Genomic DNA, 14,933 nt, shown 5'->3' on the forward strand with positions numbered 1-14,933 from the left:
AAACACTTGCGGGACGTCAAAAACTATGCCCTGTGGTGATCCCCGAATACATGCGTGTTTATCAGAATGGACAAATGTAATACGTGATGCTGGATAACCAGCGTAAGCTTACCTGTTGGAACCAGCCTAAACGTCTTTTTGGAGATCTACACACTGATTTCCTCAAAGATGCCAGTTCACATAATCGAACAGAACCAGAGTTCAGATCATGTCCGTCAAGTCGAATCTTGCCAACTGAAAAATTCAAACATGTTACCAGCTGAGATGCATGATCAAAGGACAGGCCCACACATAAGTCGGAGCATGCAACAGCCACGCATGCTCGTATGTAGACACCAGATATCATAATTTACACGGTGTATGGCTTGAAGCGTGCTTGTGAAAGCAGCAAAAGCCAGCAGAAACCGTTGCCAGGACAACGCACTCGTCAGATTTTGAGTGCGATCTTTCCGGTCGAACCCCCGACGGCGCATCGCCCGGCTGCCCGGCTGGATTGGTTATTTGCACAATTACTTGTGTTCAATTTGAAATACTTCTGCTTGTGCGAGGAAGGTTCAGGCTTGCAACGGCCGATACTGATCCCACATTGACATCATAAGCGCATGACTGCAACTTCTGCGATCGAGCAAAGGCGTTTATGGCCGGACGCCGTATCTGCGCAAATCACCGCTCCAGCCGGTCCTCCAGCATTGAGAAATGCGCTGTCGGAGCGTCTACCGAAACAAACTAAAACCAAACCCTGACGAAAGTGCTGTACTGGCATCTGATGGTGTTCGTGCGAAAGAGTTCGTTAGTATTCCGGAGGACCATCGACTTGATTCGAAAACAGACGTTGAAAAGGAAGTGTCTCTTTTAGCCAGAGTTGCAAGCCAAATGTAAGAGAGGGGTTGGGAGGGCGGCGTCGCACACTCCGAAGTCGTCGTCGTCGTAAACGCTGACGCGGCTCGCGTCGAGCCGCACCGTCGGAGCCTGAACGTTGACTGCCCGGCACGGACCGTGCGTCCCCGCCCGCGTGTCCCCATAAACCCGCGTGGCCCACAACGCACACAGACGCAATCTTCTGGTTGGGTTGCAAGTGTTTTTCCCAGGCTGCCGTATCAGTTATCTAAAGCTCTGCGTCCAGGCCGGCGGCTGTCAGCTCCTCACTGTCAAGAGTGAATCGAACAAAGAATACGATGTCGGCAGCTGCGAGATAAACATTGCCGGGCGATAACAATCTGCCAGTGGCAATGTGTGTGCGAGCTTGCACTTTCAGCGCCAAAAGGATAATATTTTACGCACTCAGCGGGCGGCATTTTCCCTGGCCTTGCGGCTCGAAAAACACCTTCGGAATGCATTTCCTACGAGAGGGAAGCGTTGTGTGTCACTGCTTATGATAACACCGGCACAAACTCAATAAAGAGATCATAGATCATTTCGTATTAGCGCTAAGTTTTGACCACCGACTAGCAAGTTGCCAGAGTAGTCCATCCGCATTACTAGTCAAGCCTGGTCGTGCGCATCCACCCAAAAGCGCCTGGAGGCATTCCGCTCAAGCAGGGGCGTTCGAGATTTTTCTGGGATCCGGGGCTTCATCTGGGTTGTCTGGGGCTCAGACAAACTGGTCTCATTTTCATCAATGAATTGCTGTCAGTAATGTGATTTGAACCTCTCTGAGGGCCATTCCCGCCACTCTAGCATCAGCCGGTGCCGAGGATCGCTAGCCGCCCTTGCACTCGTTGCACTCCTTGCACTTGTTGGTTTAGCCTACCAGCCACCTTAACTTAGCCTGCAGCCGGTTGATTCAGCTCAGAACACGGTCCCGTTCCTTTCGCCTGGGTCCATGCGGCGTCCCATTACACTTCTCGCCTTGCCTGTACGAGGCCACGCCCCTTCAGAACCAACCACATCTCTGCACCGTGATTTATTGAACAAAACGCATTCGCCGTTACAAGAGTCGTCCCACACACCAGTAAACGTCCCCTGTCGCCCCGGCCAACCGTCAAGCCAAGCAAGTACTCCCGCCTCTCCTCCGCCGGGCGACACACCATCCCCTGGCCCGTTCGGCCCCTCACCTCGTGACTGATTGGCTCCTCCCTATCACTCGCACCTTATCCCGGCCTGCACCGCCGCGCACCTGCCTGGGGTGGGGGAGCCGACCGACCCTCGCCGCTCGCGGACACTGAGTGGGATCCGACCGTGGGAAGCGGCCGACAACGTGCCGCTGGGAAGCTGTGACTGTGCTCGTCGGCGACACAAGCGGGATTTCTATTGCGGACTGGCCGGCCCCAGTCCCGATCTGGCCAGCGTCCGGTACAGTGACGACGACGCGACGCCGACGTGGGAAACAGCGCTGGAGGATAGCACACCGCCGACGAATTTTCGCGTGCATCGCGCCGCGTGACGAAAGCCGGCCAACTGACTCGCGAGCTAAGCCGCGAAATGACCTAGAACGCCCCCGTCCCGCCTCGCGAGAGTTCGCCGCTACTCTGACTGCCGAGCTGAACCCCGCTCGACCTGACTCTCCAGCCTCGCCGCGCGCCTAATGTGGCCCAGAGCCAGAGGGCAGCTGCACGAGCCCTGATCGCCCCGACCGCGGCCGGTTCACGCCGTCTATGACGCGTGAAAGCACCGCGCTGTCCGGGATCCGTGTCCGCTGGGACCGGGCGGTCCCGGGTCCGAGTCCAGTGGGCCGCTGGATCGGCTCGCCGGGTGCCCGGCGGGCCCAGCCCGGTCCTGGTCGTCCGGTGTGCGCGGTCCGGAGCCGTGTCCGCCGTGCCCGCGCGCCGGCTAGGACATGGGCGGGAACTCTTCCTCGTCGTGTAGCTGATACGGCCCCTCCGACGGCGGCGACTCGGTGGCGGCGCGCATCTCCTGGTACTTCTCCGAGTCTGGCCACGGACGGACCGTTAGTGACGGCGCCGGCTCTGGCACGCACACCAACAAACACACACAAACAAACGAACACTGGCGGACGGACAGGCGGGCTGGCGGCGGCCGGCACGGCGCGGCGCGAGCACGGCCAACCAGCGAACGCACCGCCAGCAGCCGCACAGGCACAGCACAGCACGCGAGGCGCCGGTCGGCCCGGGCCCCTGGCACAGGACCCGGGTCGGCTGGAGTGCTGCCCCACCCACCCCCACTGGCCCACTAGCACCTCTAATGCGGGGATTAGTCGGCTGCCCGAAGCACCTCCGAGCAGACAGCGCCACCGGGCGGCCGCCGGAGCGATGGTGACGCCGCCTGTCGGACCGACAGTGGCGCCATCAGCCGGAGCGACGGTGGCGCCGCCCGCCGGAGCCGCCTCGTGGCTGCCCTCGCGCCTGGCCTGCGGGTAGTTACCGGCTATGGAGGGAGTACCTGTCATGGAGTCGTCACAGCGCCCGCGCAGCACGCCGGCGTAGCTACTTCCCAGCCCTGCGAGAGACGGATCCATTAGGCGCGTGCGAGGCGAGCCCCGGCCCCGGCAGAAAGAGAGGGCGCCCGGGCGCCGTCTAAGGGTCTGGTGACGTCAGCTGATCTGGCTGGCCCGGCTGGCCAGCGGAGGGCATCGCTCTCGTGTGATGTCGGCCGGTCTGGCCAACAGAGGACATCCACCGTAGGTCCGACGTGAGCCCATCAGGCCAACAGGGGGCACCGACCGTAGGTCTGATGTGAGCCGATCAGGCCAACAGAGGGCACCGACCGTAGGTCCGATGTGAGTCGATCAGGCCAACGGAGGGCACCGACCGTAGGTCCGATGTGAGCCGATTAGACCAACAGAAGGCATCGACCGTAGGTCCGATGTGAGCCGATCAGGCCAACGGAGGGCACCGACCGTAGGTCCGATGTGAGCCGATCAGGCCAACGGAAGGCACCGACCGTAGGTCCGATGTGAGCCGATCAGGCCAACAGAGGGCACCGACCGTAGGTCAGATGTGAGCCGATTAGACCAACAGAGGGCACCCACCGTAGGTTCGACGTGAGCCGGTCAGGCCAACAGAGGGCACCGATCGTAGGTCCGATGTGAGCCGATCAGAACAACAGAGGGCACCGACCGTAGGTCCGATATGAGCCGATCAGACCGACAGAGGGCACCGACCGTAGGTCCGACGTGAGCCGATCAGGCTAACAGAGGGCACCGACCGTAGGTCCGATGTGAGCCGATCAGGCCAGCAGAGGGCACCGACCGTAGGTCCGATGTGAGCCGATCAGAACAACAGAGGGCACCGACCGTAGGTCCGATGTGAGCCGATCAGAACAACAGAGGGCACCGACCGTAGGTCCGATGTGAGCCGATCAGAACAAGAGGGCACCGACCGTAGGTCCGACGTGAACCGATCAGACCAGCAGAGGGCACCGACCGTAGGTCCGATGTGAGCCGATCAGAACAAGAGGGCACCGACCGTAGGTCCGACGTGAACCGATCAGACCAGCAGAGGGCACCGACCGTAGGTCCGATGTGAACCGATCAGACCAACAGAAGGCGCGACCGTTCGTCAGATCAGCTGACCGCAGTTTTGACATCAGATGCCTGGCTGGCCAGCAGGGAATATGTTGCGCGAAAGGACAGCGGACTGCAGGACGGACCCCAAGAGTAAGGTTGAGTTTCTGTTGTGGAAATCTCGTCTCAAGAAACATTTTTACTGACGATGGCGTCACCCGCTGGGTCGGTCGGAAACGATTTTCGACACAAATGACAACTGTCTTTGGGAAATTTTCGGTTATTTCAGTTTGCTGAAATCGCTATGACGATTTCCTTTTTGAACGTTAACAGTAAGTGCCACATGTTATCAAACAGTTAAATACCACTGTTCAGCCAGCCTAGACAAAGAGGGGGAGGCTGAAACTGAAACGACTCCCACATAAATTTTGACACCGGCGCGCCTCCACTCGGCTGCCGGGTGTGGCCAAGTCGACCGAGCCAGCAATCCGTCGGCCCATGGCGCACCAGACCAGCTGACCGTTAACCCCGGCCACGCCAGATCAGCTGAAGGAGAAGCCAAAAGGCAATCGGCTGGGACAGCAGACAGAAGAGGAAAACAAGCACACGCAGACATACCCCTACGCCATCTATGAGGGGACGGAAGAAATATGACTGGCGCGAAGAAATCCCACGTTTACCAACCAACAATGAAATTTCGGTTTCCCGCAACAGTTTTGACACATTTTATACGGTCTGCCCACAGATCAGCAAAAACTGTCTCGGCAGAGCGCTGCAAGCTTTATTTTTAGGCGACTTGTGCCCAGGGCGACACAGCGCGTTCCTTAGCCAATGCGTATTTAGCTGACTTTTCCGCGGTATTGACGACCAGTACCCAAACGGTAGCTGTAGCTACGGGGATAATTGGTCGTCTTCGGTACCGGGCACGCGCCCATTTTAGTCAAGGTTATACACAGAGGACGACAGACATTGCCAGCAGGGGGAAATGCAAGCGGTGCGGCGCATGCGCAGACCAGTGCAGTTAAGAAGAAGCAGCAATGTGGAGCTCCTGAGACGCGGGTGACGCACTTCGGGGCACTTCGCGGCCATTTTGCAGACTGTGACCGTCAGCTAAAATGATGGTGCAAATAGAAATGCCGGTCTTCGGAAGATAACTGAAAAGCCCATCTTTGGAAGGAGTTCGGTGCTCATATTAAGACCGTCTGCGGGTGGTGATTTCAGCGATGCCAACATAACCTCTGACCCATAGCCACACCTGGCGAGGCTTAACCACAGGCAGGTGTCTGAGTGGCGGGAAGTTCCCACACTCGAACCTGTCATCAGCACCGGGAGATGGCGCGGGCTACTTCCGCCTCCCCACAGCCCGGCGGCCCCCTCGTGTCGGCGTGCGGGGGTGAAACGGAGCACGGCAGTGCCCTGCACACCCTGCGCCATTTACTGAGCAGCAACACTCTGGCACATCACAGCAAACTACCCGAAACACACACGCACACAAACCCACGCACACCACCACACGCAGGAACCCACACACGCCCCGGCCAGGCCCGCCGGCAGCGGGAGAGCGGTGGCCCACCTGGTGCCGCCTGCGGCGGTGACGGGCTGTGACCCGCCTCGGGCGCCGGGTCCGTCAGCTCGCCCTCCAGCCGACCGTCCAGCCTGGCGGCCGGCCACCTCCGTCAGAGGTCGCACGGCACGACCGGACATCCGCGGCACGCGCGCTCAATCATCAAACCGTTCAGGCCGAGACACGCGCGTTTTGGAACACCGCGAGTAGGAGACAATCGTCAGTACTAGCTGATCTGTGCTTCAGCAGGCGCTGATTGCAGTGGTCACTAAGCGGTCACCAACTGACCGCCCGCAAGTTACAGGTTTCGACACTGAATTGTCGGGGACCTTACCTATGCTGCTTGATGAGATTGCAGTCACCACCCTCGTTGGTGTCCACGTTGTAGACGTAAAGGTAGCCGTCCGCGGCGGCCACCAGCAGCCTCAACTGCTTCTTGATCCTGCCGAGCGGAGGGTACGAGGCGGCGTCACACTCCGGCGCACACCCGGCGTACACAGTCGCGGTCAGCGCCGGCCGGCCGCGTCCCATATCCCGCCTCGTCCACAGACCGCCGCACACCGACGTCAAATGGTGAGAGCCGGCCGGCCGTGTCCCGTGTCCCGCCCCGCCCACAGACGGCCCCACACCGACGTCAGCTGGTGAGAGCCGGCCGGCCGTGTCCCGTGTCCCGCCTCGCCCACAGACGGCCGCACACCGACGTCAGCTGGTGAGAGCCGGCCGGCCGTGTCCCGTGTCCCGCCTCGTCCACAGACGGCCCCACACCGACGTCAGCTGGTGAGAGCCGGCCGGCCGTGTCCCGTGTCCCGCCTCGCCCACAGACGGCCGCACACCGGCGTCAGCTGGTGAGAGCCGGCCGGCCGTGTCCCGTGTCCCGCCTCGTCCACAGAGCGCCGCACACCGACGTCAGCTGGTGAGAGCCGCAGCCCGGCGCGGGCGCCGCTGGCGGCCGGCCGCGGTGGTCACTGGGTCTCGCCAGACTGTGCAGGACTGAACAAACACGGCTTCATCGGCAGCGGCGGCGGCGGCGTCTGACCCTACCACAGTTCCCCGCAACGGACACCGGGCCTCGGGTGCGCACACTGTGACCTGAGGTCGCCTCCCCCCCCCCCCCCCCACACTCACGTGACGAGACCGCAGACGCCGCGGAGTCCGGGCACGGGCAGGTGCACGGTGGCGAACGCTCGACCCTGGTTCAGCACCTGCGGCACGGGCGCCGCCACTGTCATCAACGTCGACCGCAGCGCAGTCCCGACCGACAGACCTTCCCAGAGACGGACTTTTCCAGGTCAGACCAGACCTCCGTCGGGCGCCACCGGCAGACGGTCGGTGCAACAAGCGGTAGGCCGGCCGAGCTACGGCCGACGCAGCAATGCGAAGATGTGCCGTCTTCACACCGCGATAGTACGCGCCACTTCGCGGTCGGCCAGGCGCTGCTCGACTGCATGCACAGATGAAAGTGGGAAGGTGATATAGGACCTTGGTTACTTCTGGGGCGGGAGAAATATTCTACCCTCAATGCTGGCCCTTGATAGCTATCGGCAACATATGTAAAAACATACTTTGATGGAAGCCTATAATGCGTTTGAGCCTCAGCGACATTCAACGGGGCAGTTAAATACACCACGTTAACACTTTTCTGAGAATCGAAGCACAGGACTGTCGTCCGCACTCCCCACTTCTGCAGCGTCCAGCCCGACACTGCGCTCTGTAGGCCATCGATTTTCAGCGCGACCACCGTAGGAAGGGGGGGGGGAGGGGGTAATACGGACCGGCATGACAATTACGCGCCTGAAACGGCCAAACACGAGCTGTGTATCCCGGCTATAGCCCCGTTCACTTCCTTCAAGCCTCGCTGCAGCACGGCTGGTGGGTAATCGGCGGTGTCCGTATCCACACGTCGCGGAGGGTGGCGAAACTACCGCGTCCCGTCTCTAAACGGCGACCTCCGTCAGCGGACCCCGACCCCGACCCAACGCCTGGCTCGAAGTCACACGACGCCCACCGGTGGGGCGACCATCAGTCAGCCACCCCGTCAGAGGCTGGGCCGGGCCAGACTCGGTCAGGCTGGGTCAGACTGGGCCAGGCTGGGTCAGGCCGGGCCGGGGCAGACTGGGTCAGGCTGGGTCAGGCTGGGTCAGGCCGGGCCGGGGCAGACTGGGTCAGGCTGGGCCGGGCCCGGACGTGCCGCCCCAGGCAAGGACAAGGATGTGAGCGGCGCCGGTCCCGACTCACTAACCTCGGTGACCTGGGAGGGCAGGTAGCTGGCTGACGCCGTCACCGCCTTGCTAAGGTAGCCCATCCAGCCGCTCTCGTCCGTCTTGGCCGGCCTGTGGAGAGCGCGGAGGGCCGAGTTACACGGCGCCGCTGGGCACACCTGACGGCGTCATCTCCAGAGCCTCGTCGACGATCGATGATGTCACTCGGGGACCGCGGAGGGCCGAGTTACACGGCGCCGCTGGGCACACCTGACGGCGCCACCCACAGGGTCGTGTCGTCGAGAGCCACCGATGACGTCACCCAAGGTATCCCCCGATGTGCAATCAGACATCCTCACAAAAAACATGATGACAGCGGCCATGGTGATAGCAGTAGCGGTGATAGCGGCCATGGTGATGGTGGCCGTGGTGATAGCGGCCATGGTGATGGTGGCCATGGTGATAGCAGCCATGGTGATAGCGGCCGGCCGTCCGAGCCTGCGCCGTCCACATCCGCCCGGCCGCTTCACAGCCGCGGCGGGCGAGGACTCACACGGGCTGCGCCACCGTCTCCGACAGCTTGAACACGTGGATGGTCTCTGTGTTGCTGCTGAGAGCCAGGAACTGCGAGTCGGGCGAGAAGCACATGCTGGAGATTTGGGCACAGCGCTTCAGGCCGCGCCGCAGCTCGTACCCCTGCCGGTCAGGTCAGGTCAGGTCAGGTCGGGTCAGGTCAGGTCAGGTCAGGTCACGGCGGGGAGGGGCAGGGCAGGGCAGGTGGGGAGAGGTAGGGCGGGGCGGGGCGGGGCAGGGCGGGCGGGGCGGGGCAGGGCAGGGCAGGGCAGGGCAGGGCAGGGCGGGTGTTTGCTGCTGACTACATCACAGCCTACACACTGCAGCAGTGTCAGTTGGGTCAGGTCAGGTCAAGAGTCGACCATTACATGACAGCTCGAGCCACAGCAGATGAGGTCACGTCAGGTCATGCACTGACCCGAACATCGTACCCCGGAAGGCCCGGCCACGGCACGACAGACACTGGACAACTTGTACACTTGCAAAATGCCACATGCGGTCAGGTGCCTCACAGCCAATCAAGGGCAAGTTCAGAAACTTCCAGAAGACCAGCACACTTAAAATCAGGCGATTAGATCAGCCCGCAACGCGAGCACGCGACCCAGCCCCAAGTCAAGCATGAAGGCCTGCTGTCAAGCCGAGCGCGGCGCCCCCGCACATGTTCACGCGCCTACAACAATCGGGCACGCCGCAGCGTGTGTGCCGGGTGCGAACCACTGACGTCACTTGGGTCAGATGACGTCAGATGTCGTCAGGAGAGTGCAGACGGCGCCTCACAAGACCCGGGGCATACAGAGAGCAATACCCAGCTGCTGTACCGCTCCCACCACAGGCCCACGGCCGACATAATGACGCGTCTCAAGGGCGCTGTTTTTGCCGGCCGCCGGGCGATAAAAGGCGCGGACAAAAAGCGAATGCTCCACTCACGCCGTTACCCAGCGGATCCCCGCGACCTGCGAACAAAGCGATACACCGCTGGTACCGGGGGCCTCACCCATAACACACCATCCGGGGAAAATGGACGTGGTTACCGACCGCCAATCGAGCCCGACAAAAAGACGGATAGATGGATACAACCATGACAGATCAGTGAAGAGGCGGCCGGAGAGCAGAGGCCCGTCGGGGCATCACGCTCCACCCTCCGTGACGCGGGCCACCCAGGCCACGCCTCGCTCCGACTGACCTTGGACCCGTCCTTGATGTTGAAGACCCTGATGACAGTGCCCTTCTCGGAGGCGGTGGCCACCTGCGTGCCGCCGGCGTTGAAGGCCACCGCCGCCACCGGCGAGTCGTGCGCCGGCAGCATCGTCTTGGCTTGCTGCCAACAGCGGCGCCAGTGAGCGTGCGAGGCGGCGGCCCACTCCAAGTTTGGTGGTCGGGGGTCATACTCGGTCTTGGTTCCGGGGGCGAGGGTCATACCCGGTCATATCGAGGTCACAGTAGCGTGTGCGGCGGCTCCAGCCCTGACCCGAGCCATCCCCGAGAGGGCGCCTTTGCTCGCGGGCAGACAACACTAGCGCCTGCCCCGTGCACCCGTGTCCATGCTTGCCACTTCCCCCTTTACCAAGCGTCGCATGACCGTCGCGCCGCCCTCTGACGCTCGCCGCCGCCGCCACTGACCAGGTTGAGCGCGTCGAACACCTGCAGCTCGCCGATGCTGGCGCTGCCCGGGTAGGCCAGGTAGCAGTAGTCGCTGTTGACGCTGAGCGCGCAGACGCCGCGCGGGTTGGCCGGCGTGTCGCGGATGGTGTGGATCAGCTTCATGTCGCGGATGTTGTGGATGTACAGCGACTCCTCCAGGCACACCACCAGACGCTGCCGTGCACGCCAGCGGTGTCACGTGGCGTTACGCGGCGGACAGACAAGTGGACGGGCTCGACACGTTCGGCTGCCTGCATGCACTAACGGCAGCCGTTCGGATCGCCGGGGAAGCTCTTTTTCAACCGGCGATATGAGGAGCGGGCACTTGGAAATGACCCCCAACGTGATACGGCAGGCTGCGACTGTGTTTTCAGGCTCACCAAACAACACGCATGTGAATGTCTGGGAAAGGCGGTAAAACCATCGACCGCAGCGAGGAATCCAACAATCTGTTCTAAAACGCTCAGGGCATAAAACAGCATAATTAAACAGGTCACACTACTCCAGATGACAGCCGAATCCAAAACTACGTCGATGCCACAGATCACTTCTAAAAACGACGGTTCACCACGCAGACACTTCAACTAAGGATTCGAATTGCACGCTTCAAACCTCGCTAATTTTCGACCGTAAAATGAGGATGCGAGCCTTGAAAATCTGGATTGGAGTCCTAATGACCGCATGGAATCCTAATACAATAATTTAAATATGCATTTTAATGCACTATATATTACACAGCGTATGCATTTATTTCAAATAAATTAAAGCCAACAGTTCTTTCTGTATGAACAGGACCACTTATTCTTTAAATAACATGCCATTGGTTTCATATTCAGATGCACAGATTCACGTCTATCGAAATACATTCGAATCTCGAATCCCAATCCACCTATACCAGCATTCAAATCTCAAACTGCTCTGAACCCTCAGTTTTATAACGCCCACAATTGCGTCACCGGGGCTCAAAGTTACCCTATGACGTCAACCAGGGGTTCGAAGCTACCCTGTGACGTCAGCCAGTCAGCTGCTCACCGCCCTGTTTAGCCGAACGGCGACGATGGTGTTGGTGTAGTCGTACTCGCAGACCTTGGTGCCCTTCTTGAAGTGGCACACCTGCAGCCGGCGCGGCAGCGCCTGGGTCACCAGGGTCACCAGGCTGCTAGAGAAGAGCCGCTCCACGATCAGCACGTCACCGATCTCTGCCGGGGGGGGGGGGGATGGGGGTCATGAGGTGGCGAGGATGGGCACAGGAAGGTCACGCAACACAACAGGCGGAATGTTCTACAAAATGCCAGCGTGCCACAACAGACTTCGTCCTCCATTCTTCTCATTTTGTTTGCCCTTGTACTTCCATCCCCATCCCTTTATGTTCTCTCCACCTTGCACCATCCCTTCCTGTCCTCCATCCCTTCGCCCCGGCCGCCGCTCCGCGAGGCCGCCGGCTCCGGCGCCACCTCTAACAGCCAACGGGCGTCGGCTCGGGGTACACGTCACCATGGTTGACATGTCGCGCTAATCGATAACCACATGCTAGGGAGCAAAACAGCTGGGCTCAATTCTCTCCATGTTCCAATCTTGCCAGGCCATCCATCTGCAGAGACACTGCACTTAGTTCACAACCTGGGAGGGACAGATTTTGTATGCAGTATCTTTATCCCAGCATCATCATCATGGCATTACTAAACCACATGTTAATGCTCTTGCGATGTGATGGGCTCACCATTTTATTGCTCACCATGGAAGACAATTCCACTAAGGAATGACAGCTTTATTCAGGTACTTACCAACTTCATAGATTTGTTCAATCTTGTCAATGCTATTGATAGTGAACAGCCTGTACCCAATGTGGGTCCCCACTGCTAGTGAGCTGAAACACACAAAAACCTGTCACAACCTCCACTCTGTCACATGACAGGTCACATCTAATGAGGAAGGCTTTGCACATCTTAACATGGTGCAAACATGCTTGGCAGATCACCATCATATCAGTCACAGCCTACACAAATGATTGAACATGCAGCAAGAAGAGCAGCACCAAATCAAGGCAACTCAGCAGCACCAAATCAAGGCAACTGAATAGTATCCACAGTCACTGCACTACATAATGTGTAAGTAACATCAATTTTGTATCAATGAACATTGCATGAATACCATTCAGGCAAACTTCTGGAAATTTTTCAAGAAATTTGTCACCTTTGCCAACAAGAAATCTGGGTCCAATACCACATTAGGCTTGCTGAATATGGTTATGCTCAGTTGACAAAAACAGAGCTTAGACAGCACATTACCAATGTCTTGACCCTAAATTAATGTCCACAACTGGTGAAATATTATAGATGCACAATGCTCACAACAGCAAAAGAGAGGGATGCAATGTGCATTGATTCTGATAGAGAAAGACCCTTGGAAACATTGTAAGGGACATTGCCATACTATTGGTTTATGGAGCAAACATTAGGGGGCTTCACATGTTAATTTAGAAAAAACCTGGGGATAAGGTGGTTATGAACCCTCGCCCTCAGCTGTTATTGGTAGCTTATCTAATTTTGTCTGATTTTGTACCTTGTAGGTAGCTTTATAGCTTGAAGGTAGCATGTCTGAATTTGTCCAGGCTATTACTGATTGTCTTTCTCTATATCCAAAACCAGCATGGGTTTCACAAGCCTGTAAGAAAACACTGGGAAAAGGTCAACCAGAGATGGTTCCCAGCCAGTTGAGAAACATTTTGATTAATTGTGGAAAGATGCATGAATAAAATAATGATGGTAAAGTGAATATATGTGGGTAAAATCACAATGATAGAATGAGGGTACATGGATAAAATGCACCAGCAAAATGTGTTCACCTCCTCCTTTTGCAATGTTCACTGCTTCATACCAATGCACATGTGACATGACTAAGTGATCACAACAGGTGTATTTAACAATCAATTATTTATTGTTGATTATCAACAAAATAGTAATCCACCCACAACCAGCAAGGCAACTGAGAGCCAGTCCAACATGCTGAACATAAGAAAAATGCATTCAAATAAGTAGCATTCTTTGAAATAGACAACAAACCCAGCCTCAGAACCTCAAAAACTCAAGAGGATGCATGCAATTTCCAAGCTTTTTAAAAATTTACACAGCCAGCATTAATCCTGTTTGCTGGTACCAATGCAAGGTATCCTTGCACTGTTTGGGACAAACCATTGCCTGGCACTTTTTTTCAATGAGTACCTGCGGACCACCTTGCGCAATCTTTCTCCTACTTTTCTTATCTGAGCCCATATCAATTTAAGAAAAAAGTACAAAATTTTATGGTCAAGGTCATGCTATTTTCACAGCCTTTCACAGCTTTACCTAGGCCATGTGCATATAACTCAGGTTATATTTGGCCTCTGCTAGCAATGTGTTCTCAAATGGCTATGTTTATGTTTGCTCCTTTTCTACACAACATTGTCAATGATGACATTCATTTCTTGTTGTGTTTAGACTTGATGATGCCTGTACCTTAACTGCAAGTAACATCAGCCATGAAAAGTTATCATATGCCAATAACCAAGAGTGACCTTGATATACAACTGACTAAGTAGATAGTTGACATAGGCAAAACGCTTGCAGCATGTAGTCAGAGGTTAAATCCAGCATTGTGACTTATCAAATTTGTATATGCTGCAGCAGAGGCAATGTCTGGGCCCATTGCATACCATGCAAAAAAATATCACAAACAACAAAGGCTGACCTTGAACTTCACTAGGAATTAACTTTAAAAATAGCTGTTCAAATCAGTGCAACAACATCTCACAGCATGAGAATGCAGAATTCAATGAACCTGGACAAAAGTTTTTGCAGCAGGGAGTACACCCCTGATTACTTGACCCAGAACCTATGGCTTTATGCGACTTGGTCACTTTAACCCACTTTTGGTCATGATTACATAGACCATGAAATATGTCTCCATAACAAGGTCAATGGTCCTTTTTCATCTGCTACTGCCTCCAATTACATGAAAGAGCAAATAAAAGCTTCAGACAGTGGAACATGGTTAACTGGTCAATACATGCAACACCAAACAGAAACAGAAAATTCTCACCTGTAGTCTTGGTTGAAGTTGACAAAACGCACTTTTGCCATTCCAGCACTTACAGTTGGCTGGTCATCCCCTACACCCACAGGATTCATTTTGGCGAGTTGTTTGTGGGGTGCAGCAAGATGTTACCTATCCAAAACAATACTGAGAAGCACCCTACATTTGCAGCTGAAACGTCATAAGGACGCCCGCCAACAACTCACGGCTCTTTGTCAAGCCTGTTACCTTATCATAGACATACAACCATTCAGCTAAAACAAACTAAATTCATCTCACCCAGACTGGCAACCACCCCAACCTCAAACCCCGTACAACAGCTGCACTATTCGCACTGTTTACAAAGGCAGATGGTTTTGAAACATTACGCAATTCAGCCGTCTTTCTTTTGTTTACTATTTGGTATCCGCTACAAACAGTAGGATTCTTGAACAGCCTTACGGAAATGAAATAGATTGCGAGCTATAAATTAAGGGGAATTTCT

At 56.6% G+C, this 14,933-nt stretch overlaps 1 protein-coding gene and 1 long non-coding RNA gene across 2 annotated transcripts in view; both read right to left on the bottom strand.

Annotated features, from left to right (window-relative positions):
• LOC119096030 (uncharacterized) overlaps positions 1-635 on the bottom strand; it is a 1,579-nt gene extending 944 nt beyond the window's left edge. Inside the window, exons 1-2 of the long non-coding RNA XR_005093981.1 lie at positions 514-635; positions 113-234 (exon numbers count right to left, since the gene is read on the bottom strand). This is a non-coding gene — a long non-coding RNA (uncharacterized LOC119096030). The remainder of the gene's footprint in view (positions 1-112; positions 235-513) is intronic.
• A 1,253-nt stretch (positions 636-1,888) lies between these two features.
• On the bottom strand, positions 1,889-14,778 carry LOC119095611 (WD repeat domain phosphoinositide-interacting protein 2). The gene is made up of 11 exons (XM_037218470.1): positions 14,456-14,778; positions 12,163-12,245; positions 11,411-11,577; positions 10,358-10,552; positions 9,921-10,055; positions 8,718-8,860; positions 8,206-8,296; positions 7,092-7,168; positions 6,301-6,408; positions 5,976-6,058; positions 1,889-2,870 (listed from the first exon to the last, which is right to left on the bottom strand). Exons 1-11 carry the CDS (start codon positions 14,542-14,544, stop codon positions 2,770-2,772), a joined length of 1,272 nt encoding a protein of 423 aa, XP_037074365.1. The 5' UTR covers positions 14,545-14,778; the 3' UTR covers positions 1,889-2,769.
• Between the last annotated feature and the right edge of the window lie 155 nt (positions 14,779-14,933).

This window comes from Pollicipes pollicipes, unplaced genomic scaffold, assembly GCF_011947565.3.
Source record: "Pollicipes pollicipes isolate AB1234 unplaced genomic scaffold, Ppol_2.1 Scaffold_4219;HRSCAF=4965_pilon_pilon_pilon, whole genome shotgun sequence".
NCBI lineage: Eukaryota > Metazoa > Arthropoda > Thecostraca > Pollicipedomorpha > Pollicipedidae > Pollicipes > Pollicipes pollicipes.

Bases quoted from the DNA above. Each gene is read 5' to 3' on its own strand.
- LOC119095611 (XM_037218470.1), bottom strand. From the start codon at position 14,544: ATGAATCCTGTGGGTGTAGGGGATGACCAGCCAACTGTAAGTGCTGGA. The intron at 10,553-11,410 runs GTGAGCAGCTGA...CGTGCACGGCAG, and splicing joins CCGTTCGGCTAAACAGGGCG to CGTCTGGTGGTGTGCCTGGA. The intron at 10,056-10,357 runs GTCAGTGGCGGC...CGCTGTTGGCAG, and splicing joins TGTTCGACGCGCTCAACCTG to CAAGCCAAGACGATGCTGCC.